The sequence below is a fragment of the Ornithodoros turicata genome, chromosome 8 (assembly GCF_037126465.1).
Source record: "Ornithodoros turicata isolate Travis chromosome 8, ASM3712646v1, whole genome shotgun sequence".
NCBI classification, from domain to species: Eukaryota; Metazoa; Arthropoda; class Arachnida; order Ixodida; family Argasidae; genus Ornithodoros; species Ornithodoros turicata.
In genome coordinates, this window is record NC_088208.1 from 8,909,285 (window position 1) to 8,922,474 (window position 13,190).

Sequence of the window (13,190 nt, forward strand, 5' to 3'; positions counted from 1 at the left end):
AATGCGGAGGAATCATCGAAAATACTCAAACGTAGCAGTGCGTGAATTTAATTGATTAACAAATATGTCTGATAACAAAATGTTCTTGTGGCACGCTACCACAAGCGCTGCCGGAAACACAAGAAAGAGGTAGAGTGCAGAAACAGTACGGCGTACAAATTATAAAATGCGTACTGCAATATATGCAGCTTCGAGGAAAGTGAGAGCGCGCACAACATAAAGGTTGTTTAATTTCGTGCCCCTGATTTTCGACAAATCGGGCACAAGGCATGGTGTTCAGATTTCACAGTATATTTCAAAGCAAAGTCCTTCTGTAGTGCATTGTTTTCATTTACTCAAATCTGGTTTACAAAACTTCATTCAAAACAGGGAGCACATACAATGGGTTCCACGAGAGGATGCCATTGAATTCCCAAAAATAGTTTTTACTTAAGAAAATTATCCAGCTACTTGGAATGCACTCATACAAACTTTTGCCACTGATTGGGGGGCCGTTTGCATTCGTGTCACACGTTAATTAGGCTAATTTGGTTAATTGAAGTCGTAAACTAGCCCAGCAAAGGAAGCATTTTTCTGCATTAATCTGGAAGCGCGTCGCACTAGCACACAAATGCACTCAAAATCGCGCGGTTTTTCACAAGGTTTCTACAGAAACTTGGCAGTCGCAAATTCGCTATTGGATGAAGCGCGATCGCTGGTATTTACGTTTGCCGAATTCTTGGCTCCGTTCAAATACCCTACCTCCTGTGCGAAAACAAAAGAACCCACGCCACAATCGCACGTATACCCTTGTCAAAGTGTCTGTCTTCAGCCACCAGCCACTGACAATGACGGCGACAAGACCCTTGATCGGAATAAAACGTGTCGCTCTTTCCACTTTGTCCCGATAAAGGGGGAGCCGAGAGTTCCTCAACCACCAATTTCACCGACTATACTTCGCAAAGCGAAGTATCTTTGACTGTCAACTTTCTGTACGAATCTTGTGAAAAACCCATTGAGTTTGACTGGGATAGTGTGCTATGGCGAGAGGCTTCCAAATCCATGCAGAAAAATGCCACCTTTCCTTGACTAATTCGCGAGTTCAATTAACAAAGTTAGCTTAGTTAACGCATGACACCAATTCAAACAACCTCATTCTGAGGCAAAAGTCTGTATAAATGTATTTCAAGTACTATCTTTGCTTTTATTTTTTGGCTCGGCGCAACCGAAAAACCGAACGGTTAAATGCAGTTAATTCCCGGTGTTGTGTAACAACCACAGAAACCAATAGTGGTGGGCTACGAATTTCGAGTTCACACAAACATTATAGACCCAACATTAGAAAAGTTTCGCTCTCACTGTACAGAACTCCTTTAATGGGTTTTAAACAGAAAAAAAACGGCCCAAGCCGCAACCCGGGTCCGGTAGGCCTGGTGTTAACCCGACCCACATCGACCAATGCCAAGTTCGCGTTTGGTCCGCGAACGAAACCTGACTAGCTTGTACTGGCCTGATCAAAACCTGGGTGTTCCGGAATCCGGGACATTCTGGTTTTCTTCAGGTAGGATAAAGGCAGATCCAACCCGGAACCAACTGGAAGGGACCTGGACGACCCCGGATTCCTCTTGATCCGGCCTGATTAAAACCAGATCCGGGCTGATCAAGTTTGATCCGGAATTTTCGTACGGGATAAGTAAAGAAAACTTGGAAATACACACACTACGCTAACGCTGTTAAATAGCGCGCTGGATCCCGAAAGCCGAGTAGCTCGTAGCCTCGTAGCCTCTTTCCACGGAAGTCGCTAATTGGATTATCGCGGTTATAAAACAGGTCGTAGATTTCGAAGTATATACATACTTTTTATTTCCAGACATTGTGACAACAGTATATGGGCGTAAAAATGTTGGTTCTTGCTGAAAGTTGTTGTTGTAGTGCTCGATCACGTGATGGCATTCTGCGCGCTGATTGCATGGGCGATTGACGTCATCCCAGTGGGATGACCAGATGAGTTTCCTATATATGCGTACGTTTTCTTGGTTTGACGCTAGGTGTGCCAGCGTCAGCGTGAACCGCGATGTTCAAAATTCGAGTTTATGAAAACTACGAGGTGTTGAGGCATGCATTTTCGTATGTGAAGTTGCTTTTGTGTATTCTATCGGTAGCCACTGCGGAAAAGGCTCTCCAGCTTCTGGTCAGAGACCCTTTAAGAACATGCATCTCTGAAGTAGGGTGTCGTATAGCACTGTTATGTTCACCGTAAGATACCGCTCGTGAATCAGTGAAAGAATTCCGCCGAGGAATTAGATAATTATTTTCATTTTCCAATTGGATTAATTCCTTGATTGATTTTATTGTATTGTATTTTTCGATATATTTGAATAAATCCTGCATAGATAACAAAGGACGTATCGTAAGCACCTCCATAGAACAATTCATAACACCTTAGAATGGGCGCGTCTTATAGTACCCGTTGTATAAGGTCAGTGTCAGTGCTGTTTCGGGCCGCCGCCCGCGGATATACATTCGCATTTTGTTTTCGTTTTTTCTGTATATTTGTTAGATTGTATATGCTAGGAATACCAGTACGATTATTTACGTTTTGCCTGCAAGCACGATTGCGCAAAGGAAAGTCTACTACATACCCTGTAAGGAAGGTCAGCAGATCCACTTTATCAAATATGTCGATGTGCTTTGCCTTGTGAAAGTCCCTGAACGCCTCAAGCGTTCTTTGAAGATCAGCATACTCGTCCCTTCTTGCCCCTCCTACCTTGTAAAACTTCAAAATCTCATTGTCTTCCGTATCCTAAAAAAAAAGAGAGAGACAGTCTTGTATGACCCTTCAACTTTTCTTATTTGCATCACGTACCACACCGAAAGTTCACTGCCCCATCATACTTGCTCCCTGAAAGCATCTTTTTGGTACCTACACCAATTTGGATTACTGTGGGCTAACCGGTTTCTTCCTCTTTAACAAAATGTCATGTCGTCACCATGAAACAAAATTTGTTCCTCTGCTCTAGTGTCTTCCCGCCCAACTGTGAGTGATTTCGTAAATATGTTTTACAACTTACTAATCGCATACTTTTACTTCTGATTGATAGAAGAAATGAGGTAACATTTAACATTGCTCGAAACTGTGACTCGAAAAATGGCTCGGCTATTTTTTGCGCAAACATTAACATAATCAACAACTTCAAAAGCGTGGTCAAGCAGTCCATCAAGAACCAACCTGCAAAACATGTTCGCTCTGCGGTGTATTATCACAGCACAATCGAATTTAGAATGACATTCGTGGAAAGCACTCGCGTGTCCCCGCGCAAGTCCCTGAGCCTTCGTTCCTCTTTGTTATGCTTTTTTCATAGCTCATGCGCAGCTTACACCTGCTTGCTATGTGTCATTTTACGTCAGAGCTCACATGATCAGCCCTCCCACGCAGATATATTATGTCACATTGTCCCCTTACAAAAATGAAAATGTACTTCTGACAGTTTACTTCTGTGAATTGACTTCATTTTTATTGACCGTATTGACTCCCTACTTTCTTTTACTTTTTATTGACTTTAGCCAATCGAAAGTCAATTGACAAATAGTTGACACAAATTTACTGCATTTGGACGGCCACGAGTCAACTGGCAGAAAATTGAATTTTGCATTACTTTTCTAAATTTTCCAAGTTTCTGCACATCTGGCACCAAGAAACGAAACTTTTTGGTCTTCCAGCTCAATAGTTTTTATCTGTATGCTTGCATAACGAATAAATTGTACAATAGCACAATGTACTGTACGTTGCACACTCACGATAATAACAATATCAAGCAAAGGTGCTGCCATATAACGTTACTTCAAGCTTCCAGTAAACTGCAATGGCAAAGTGTCTTTCGATCTCGACACAAAGGTGTGCACTGTGCTGTGTTACACTATACAAGCAACCAACCCTAAAGCAGCGCTGGAACGATGAAAACGTAGAGATAGACATGAATCAGGAATTGACCCAGCCAGCGTCACTTCTTGTTCCAGAGGCAACCAGATATGGCGAGCCTCTTCGACTAAATTGATTTCTCAGACTATTTGCTTTTGAGTCTTGTTGTTCGACAGAATGTATGTGTGGAGTACAATATTTTACTAGCAGAGCCTGAATATCCGTTAAGGTCCGGGCTGTCTTTTTAATGAATGGAAACGATCACTGTTTATACCTTTGCAATGAATCTGAGCCATTTCATCACAAGGAGAGAGGTTACATGCAACTCTGTATTGCCTAAGCATATATTAACCGCTGAGTAATACGATACACCCTAAATCCTGTGAAGGACATGTGACGGGTAAAAGAGTTCCCTCAGAAAGTACAGCCGGTACACAGCCGTAACCGCCCGGAAACAGCCGTAACGGTTATCAAATAGCAAGCACAGCGATCCCCGTCTCCAAATTTCAGCAGGTACAGAACCGTCACGTCGGTATGAAACGGGTTTGTACCCGCTTAATATTTTATATGTGCCTCCTGAACCGTGTACTCGTGTGCTTGTTGAATAATACGTGTGCCGGCTGAATATGTGTGCCTTCGTTGAGCTACGTCGCTCCGCACTCCGCCTGTGAGCAGTGACGTGGCACCGCGTATTCTTCCGCAGTGGATTCCTTCCCGCTTTTTTGCCCGTTGTCTGCGCTGCAACCTCACCTTTGAGCAGGGAGACAACCTTGGTTTTTAAGTACAGGTTTAATGTTTGCTTAAGGTAAGTAAACCTAGCTGTGATGTATGGTACGACTCCTGCGTTTTACTCGTGGTTAACCATCGAAGTGCATTCTGTGGCAGACCGTGGACGCATTGGAAATGGCGGCAGGGGAGGATCAGCAACATCGGTGAAACGACGATGTACGTTACAAGCGAGGTTAATTGTATCCTTTCGTTATAGGTGACCGTGGGACTGTATCGATTGCAAGGATGCGAGTTATAAAATTGTGTACTATTGCAGCATTCACGTTGGAACAATCCCAGCGTGATATTCACTGCAGTTTCTTTAGAGGTTGTTTCCTGCCTCAACGGTCACACATACGTGTGCGAAATTGCAACTGCTTCTCACATCGAAGCGTGCCTGGTGCCACCTGCTTGGACAATTGTTCGTGGCCCATTTCGTTTGAGGAACTGTCATGTTCGTCAGAAAGGATTATCTTGATTGAGCTTTGCAGTGTCAGCCTGTTCGAAGTTTTGAGGATTGTGTATTCGACGTTTAGAAGTCTGCCCGGTGCATGGGGTGGGTTGTGTCCATACAACGTGTGCTCCACATGTGGGTGCTGGGATTAGTGAACGGTGTATGCTTGCCATTCGGTAAACGATTATGTACTGGATGCAATTTAAAGTTAAGTGCAAGCTAATAAAATTTTGTGTTTCATGTTCGATGTCCTTGGAGCATTTTCTTACTTCCTTTTTGTTTTGTTTGCGAAGCCTGGAGGTCATTTTGCTGCTAGGGAACTCGAGAGGCAGAATGTGTCTCGCGTATTAGTGGGTACAAGTAACCCTTCAATACGTCCTGTATACTGTGGTTCCTGGCGTTAGCAGGGATGTCGTACCAGCTGTTTCAGGGGGCACAGGGCACCTGCAGCTTTCGCAGGCACAGCGTAGCGCAGTCAGTGTCAATAAACACAGTGCCGGTTCTCAATTGAAAATCGTCCATCACCAGTCCATAAAAAGGCACATAACAGTCAGTGAATACAGTGCCTAAAATCTCAATCGAAAATAGTCAATCACCAGTCGATATAAAAGCACCGACCAATTACAATAAGAAAAAGATAAGAAATCAATCACTCATAAATAAAATGTAAATTGACAGTTCACTGGCATACGATGACTTTAGTCAATTGACGGTCAATTGAAAGGAGGCGTTTATTTTCGTAAGGGTCACCTCGTGCTTCCACTGTTATCCGATACATTGTTTCCAGGAGTGGAGGCTGTTTGAAAGATGTCTGGAACACAGGCATCGCCCGCGCACTCGAGGTCACCTGCGCTTGTGGTTCTTTGGCAGGAACTCATTTTAGTTATCTTGAAGGAATCCGTAGTGTAGAGGAGGTTCTCATGCGGAGCGCCATTTCTAATTCCGTCTAGCCAATTCTGATCCAATTCTAGACAGTTATACGCCACATCTAGCAGCTCACATGCTAGACCTAGTCCCGGGCCTCGGTGCTGATTGCTCCACCATTCCAGATCACTTTCTCATTGGTCGAGGGCGCTACCAAGGATAGGGGGACCTAGATTGTTGACCATCATTAATCACACCTGATCACATAATTGCGCCGAACAACACACCAATAATTGCCAATACTGCGTTAGCACATTCGTGGTGTACATTGAGTGAGGTCTACCAGTACACTGCATACCTTTACACATTTTGGGTGCTTGAATTTGAGGGATTACACTACATTATAGTTGGAAATCAGGCAGCGCGTGTGATGTTTGTGTTGTGACATGTGCAGATTCAGATTAGCATAACTGGCATCTTACTCTTGGCAGTGTACGGCATATTGTGAGAGTACAAAGTTAGGTGTGATAAATTAATGAATAAATAAATTGAGAAATTTATAGTATCATAGAAGGAGGGATTAGACGCGACTTCTGTCAAGCAAGCAAACGTCATTTACATAGCAATAGCCGAATAACCCTTAGTGTAGTGGGTATGGTCCAGATAAGGTGGAGCTGTATACAGGGTGTCCCAGTTAACTGCGAACGTATTTAAAAAAATATATATGACACTTTTTCCAAGATGAAATCATCTGCAATATAGCGTATACACTGAAGGGCATGATTAGCAAAGGAATCATGAAGCATGATTATTACGAGGGCATTAGCAAAGTCCAAAGGCAATGTCTTAATTAACTTTCGTTAATTACCTTATTAATTATAAAAGCTACGAAGTTGTCCCAATGAGAACATCTGTCCCCTTCGGTCACCTGACATTGTAGCCGTTTTCAGAACAAAAATTCGTTCGATAGATCGCCCGCAAAAAATTCGTGAAGGAACGCCATTTTTTCCTGTATCTTGTTCATTGCGCATCTTCGGAGACGCGTATTTCCTTCATCCCCAACGTGAGAGGGGAAAGGGGCACAGTGCTGCCGCATGCGTCGAAGATGGGCATTAACTTTCGGAAACAAAACAAAAACAAATGTATCGGGTGACTCTATCGGAACTGGCCATATCTTGGGTTGCATTTTCTGTTTCCTTTTGATCTTTTTCCAGGACGCGAGAGGGGATAGTGTGCTCTTTCTCCCTCTCACGCTGGGGGTGAAGGAAAGACGCGTCTTCTAAGAAGCGCAATGAACAATATAAAGAAGAAAAAATGTTTTCCTTCACGAATTTTTTGCGGGCGATCTATCGAACGGATTTTTGTTCTGAAATGGTTACGATATCAGGTGACCGAAAGGAACAGATGTTCTCATTGGGACAATTTCGTAGCTTTTATAATTAAAAAGTTAATTAATGAAAGTTAACTGACACATTCCCTTTGGACTTTGCTAATGCCCTCCTAAGGAGCGCCCTTCCGCATATGCTATATTGGAATTCATTTCATCTAGGAAAAAGTGTTATATATATTTTTTAAATTTGTTTGCAGTTAGCTGGGACACCCTGTATATGCAAAATAGATTGCACAAGCCATTCCTGGTACAGGACTCTAAAGCACATTCCTGTAGGAGATTTCGAATGGGTTGAGGAGTCACTCGCTGCTCGGACGTGGCGTATATGTAGGTGTGCGACTTGGAATATTTTAACTGTATCCATGCTTTACTGTGGTACGTCCCCTTGGCTTTCAAGACAGGAGGCATCCTGAAGGAATGATTGCCACCATTTCAATGGCAGCTTCTCAAGGGATTAACGAAGAAGCCCACTTGCATTGAAAAGTTGTTGCATACTTGCATGGACAACGTCACGTATGATGTATGTTGTTCATTCCGCGTCAGTCACATTGTGTTGCAGAGAAGGTATAAAATGTAGAGAAGTGAAGTCAATTTCAAAACCTCACCAGGCGCCTTCCTTGGAACGCAATTATCAAGGACATTATTGCCAACGCGTCGCTTTGCGTGCCACATTCGAAACGAACACTTTGTAAGTGTTCAATAATAATAACACCAATAGTCTTTGGAAGCACCATCTCATGTCAATTTCATATGAGAGATATTTGAGTAGCTGTCAATTATGAGACTTTTGAGTGAGTTGAGGAGCCTGGCTAAATGTGTCGTTCAGATTGTTCATTGTCATTGTCAATTAATTGTCATTCATTATCATTACACTATTCAGATTTTTCTTCCGTTAATCGCCATCATCGACTATACGGCAAAATAAAGTAATACATATCTAGGCTGACATTTTATCAAAACATTGGGAAGAAACAAACCGATTGGGCAGAAGGCATCAAAAAGAATATTTATGCAAACACATGCGCGGTATGTTAGGATATCTGATTTAACCCCACAGTTAGCTTAGAGTAATGATGGAAATGGTGAATTTCATGATTCTTCTTTTTTTTTTCAGCTAATGAAAAGAAGAGACATGAAGTTCCATTACTTTGTACTGACCTATATACTCAATAAGGAATTGTGCCCCTAAATTCAGCTGTCGTAGGGTGACAAAATCGAAGGGGGGACAGTGATATATGGTCGAGAACTCCAGCGGCTCGTCCAAGTTCGTAAAACGAGGGAGCGCATGCCATCTAGTGGGGTGCTGAAGCAGAAAAAATCAGTTCAGGCATGGTCCGACACGTATGACCTGAAATTGTGTAAGGGACAGATTCTGCACAATAAGGATGGGCTTTCAAGTAGCCAATGAGCATCCTGGATTTGTAGGAAACTGACCAATGATGGCCACAGGAGGTGGGGACTGCCTAATCGGTCGTACTGCATTGTTGAAGAAATTTATGCGTGAGTCTGTTGCTTCACAGAAGGTCTAAATCTGTAATAAACACATATCTGTATGGACGAATAGGTGGAAAAGGCAAATGACACCCCTAGAAAGCTAACCTCCAATCTTCAACATGAATTATTGGAAAGGATGAGCAAGCACCCAAGGAGCACTCTGTGACATTTCGGATCTAGCTTATGAGTTGGCCCAGAACTCTGAAAATTCTGTAGAGTAACACGGTTGGTGGATCTACCTAGATCTACCTTCGAACTGGCTTAGAATTTGCTATACCTGGATTAGAGAAGGTGATCGGGATGTGACGTGGCTGTGTGCTACTTACGCTACTGCTAAACGCAACCAATGGTCACTTAAACACCCCTTTAAAACGGGTGGCACCGTTTCATACTTCTGGTACATTATGCCATCCTGACATGCAGTGTGTTCAGGTAACGTTTCCATGTGTCGTATCAGTTGGGAATAGAACGCTCTCGCAGAGGAGGCCAATGAACCACTAATGAATAACCAAGCACAACTAAGGACTAGCTCAGCACGAAACAGCCTCACAGCTCTCAGTTGCATACCTGGATTTATGCAATGGTAGCTGGTGAAAAGCAGAAAATTTGAAGTTGTTCCTTCTGATTGTGCCTCTTATTCAACTGTTATTCTTAAATCTGTGTTTAGAATTTGAGCTATATCGCGAGGGGACGGAGATCTTCAGCCGTTCCTATAGTGGCTCTAACAAGCACTGTCTGCCGATATGTCACCTGCGAATAAGTTCCGGTGTTCACGGCACGATTTTCCATTATTCTATTGCCCCATTTGCTGTAAAACCTGGATTGCAGAATCTCACCAATGCAAAAAAGTGTTGAAAAAATTTATCCGACGCCTCATGTAGCCCAGCACCCAACGTGCCCAATGACCGATTCGGTGCATCTAAAAAGGGTGTTCGAGGAAGATAACCTAATAGGTACATAAATTTGCCACAGATGCAGCTTTTATGTGCCCAGTATATCGTGAGTAGTAGACGTGTCACAAAAGTTAGAGCGTACCACATACCTTTGTAGAAAACGTGAGGCCGACGACTACAATTTGAATTTTGAGAATCTCCACAGTCTGAAACCTGAGATTGACCTACAATAACAAACGGGAGACATCAGTGTTTTCATGCACACCATTAGGTTGGAATTCATGGAAGTCAAGAAATCACAAAAATCATGGAAGTAAAGACAGGTGCACAGTCTTACGGAGTTGATGGCAGCTCCCAAGTATAATAGTAGAGCTGTCTCATTCTGTTTAAACTGTTTGAAGAAGACTGTGTCTACGACGATGTGAGTTTCCGCAAGGGCAAAGGTTTTGTCAAGCCGGCCTTCTGCAATGGACAAAGTGATACATCAACTGATAATGTTCAGGATGGCAGTAGAATTTGAAAACCAACCTGCTAACTTTCGTGACTCTACGTTCGTAAAATTCCCAATGCTTCTTTACACGAAAATTCACATGAAATGCACACAGCGAAGTAAAGGAGCATGCGAAAATGCACACAGAGAAGTAAAGGAGCATGGTAAAAACAGAAATTGACAAATGGTTACAATGACAATGAAAAATTATGATGATGCTGATGATTAAAACGATGGCACAACACTAAGGATATGCTGGATATTGGTAACTTTGCTGGTCATTCAGTTATTACGTTTCATTCAGCTGGAGGTGTATTCCTTATCCCTGCCGATGCGCTTTTTTTGTTATTTTATTTCTTGATACTACTGGCCTCCGTTTGTTGTTACTGTTGTTGTTACTGTGCCTGGAAAATTAGAGAAAAAGTGAAACGAAACACCTCCTCCAGCGCTGCAGCATACTGCGTCGGTGCGAGTGAAAAATACCCAGGCGTGGTTTTCCTGAACCAACCACCTGGCTGTATCGTGGTGACATCAAAACGACGCGAATGTCTGCTCGGCTTCTTCTGCGCATTGCAGCCATTGGACACGATCGCATTTTATAAAATAAAATTCTGCGATATTTATACATCTGTCGTGATGACGGCGCCAACGCAAAGCGGCTAGCCTCATCCTCATCGCTGCCGTGTGCGCCAAGCGCTCGGCAATTCGAAGTTGACCTTCCACCAGTTAAGCGAACAGTCCAGAGTCGGTCGCACTGAACACTGATAAACGGCTCTCCTCCTTACGTCTTGCTAGGCCTCATTCTTCTTCATTGTTGAACCAACCCCTCCGCATGGAACATTTTAATTTGCATGTCAACCGACTGGCTTGAAAAAAAAAAAGGTAGCGATTGAAATGCATGTGAGGTACTTTAAAAAAGCTTCCGTCAGAATGTTCATATACGGATCAATTGTCCGATTGAGAGATAACTTTCTTGTTGGAAGCTTTCAAAGATATGTGACAAAAGTAGTCTACGAATTCGGCGAAATCATAAAGGATGCCACCATTGGCAACTGTAAACAAGCCTCATTTCTTTATTAATCCCACGCACCGTCCGATTCCCATATTGCTGTTCCACAATTAGAGCACAGCCTACTGTACCGGTGGCTAATACAGTTGACGGGTCAACGACGTCGTAAGCACGAAAGGAAGACAATTTCGCGATCAGTTTCGTGAATTGAATATGGCGACAAGCCGAGGCTCAGCCACTGTATCGGAAACTGCGCGAATGGCATTGAAGCCGTTAGCAGTGGATGATTAATTATTCCTCATTCGCGCGATCTGTTTGATAGAGGAAAAGAGTGCAAATGCCGCAGTTAATGCAACGACCAAAACTGAACTATTATCGTGGCATATGGAGCCCCCATACAGCCAACCTAATAGAGCTCCTTGAAAGTAATCAAAATCGTTCCTCACGTTTTATTAGGAACAGTTACCATTTACTTAGAATGCTAGCACTCAACGCTCCAAGTTTTTCTCACTTCCTATTTCTACCTGCTCCATACCGCATCCTGTCATTCAGTGAAGCAGACTCACTCAGTAATTTGTACTCTGCACTTAGATGCCAGCATTTCTGCTCAAGCATGACGAAACGCACACGCACACACACAACAACTATCAACTGACAAACAAACACACAGAGAAACTCATTTCTCCTGACACAGCACTATTGAGCAACACGTATTTCTTCTCCATAGGGTAAGCGAAAAACAAGGGCTGTCATTCAGTGAGCAGTGAATAATTACACACACTTCTACTCGAATAGCCAAGTGCGTATTGCCAAGCATGGCAAAACACGCGTAAGCAAACACATCGTTTTATGTTATCAGAAAATTATTGAACAGCATAATACGATATTCTCTGAAAGTTCGACAATAAAACTAAGCTTGCATGACACGCGCAAACACTGAGAAATAGCAACGAGACTAACACACGCATTCATTTCTGCTCTCTGAATTCGCGCTAAAGGCGTGAGCGGTTCGATAAGAACAAGGAACACCGCCTGGAGAAAGCCTATATCAAGTGCAGCTCACCAGGAACCGCGTCGAAAGCTCATAAAATAGCTGCGAATCTGGTAAATGAGTGTGCCCAAAACTAGGGCTCCAACCTTGTCTGCAAACCACTCTACACCGAACTCTGTTGAAACCAGAATAAACTTTTCTTTGAAACAAATTGACACCTATTTGTGACAACGAAACAATAGGGCTGCAGAGCAGATAAACCGGATATCGCCACTCGACGCCACAAACCAGAAAAGAAAACACGGGAGCTCGGGAATACACGTGGAGACTTGCTTTGCAGGAATTTCTACCCCACGGTCAGCTATCACCGTTTGTCCTGAAATAGCAAATACCTATAACAGCAAAAATAAACACAGGTTACTTTGTCAACATAATAGTTATCGAGCCAAGTGAATACTGACACACACTACAGCGCAACAACAACGAACTACCGAAAACGGGAGGAGGAGTGCCCATTATGTGCCCATTATGCACGGCACAAAATAGCCTCCTCCTCCCGTTTGCAACAAATCAAGGGCGAGAACGTTGTCATTCGGGCTGATGGTTGGCTAGGAGCGTGCTATGTTGTGAAGTTCATTTCTAAGAGTGTACTGCTCCATACTGTTCTATCAGTAGAAGTGGGTTTGTTTGTTTGTCAGTAGTTCGTTGTTGTTGCGCTGTAGTGTGTGTCAGTATTCACTTGGCATTCTTTCTCAATCTCAACGTATACGTTGAGAGTGGCTAAGGCATCTTGTGTGTGCCTTTGAGTTTCGTAGAGATATGTGGTTACATGAGCAGTGTTCGCTTCGCATTGCGATTAGGCCTAAGTTCCCCTATGAGGAGCGCTGTTTGTATGCATTCTTGTTTACACGGATAGTAGTGTTCACTTGGTGCATGCCT

At 43.1% G+C, this 13,190-nt stretch overlaps 1 protein-coding gene across 2 annotated transcripts in view; it reads right to left on the minus strand.

Annotated features, from left to right (window-relative positions):
- LOC135365907 (venom metalloproteinase antarease TserMP_A-like) overlaps nucleotides 1–13,190 on the minus strand; it is an 87,061-nt gene that overhangs the window by 45,516 nt on the left and 28,355 nt on the right. For both annotated transcript variants that reach the window (XM_064598575.1, XM_064598574.1), the window contains exons 7-9: nucleotides 10,099–10,223; nucleotides 9,911–9,985; nucleotides 2,622–2,782 (exon numbers count right to left, since the gene is read on the minus strand). In XM_064598575.1, the coding sequence (XP_064454645.1) occupies nucleotides 2,622–2,782; nucleotides 9,911–9,985; nucleotides 10,099–10,223 (361 nt within the window). The remainder of the gene's footprint in view (nucleotides 1–2,621; nucleotides 2,783–9,910; nucleotides 9,986–10,098; nucleotides 10,224–13,190) is intronic.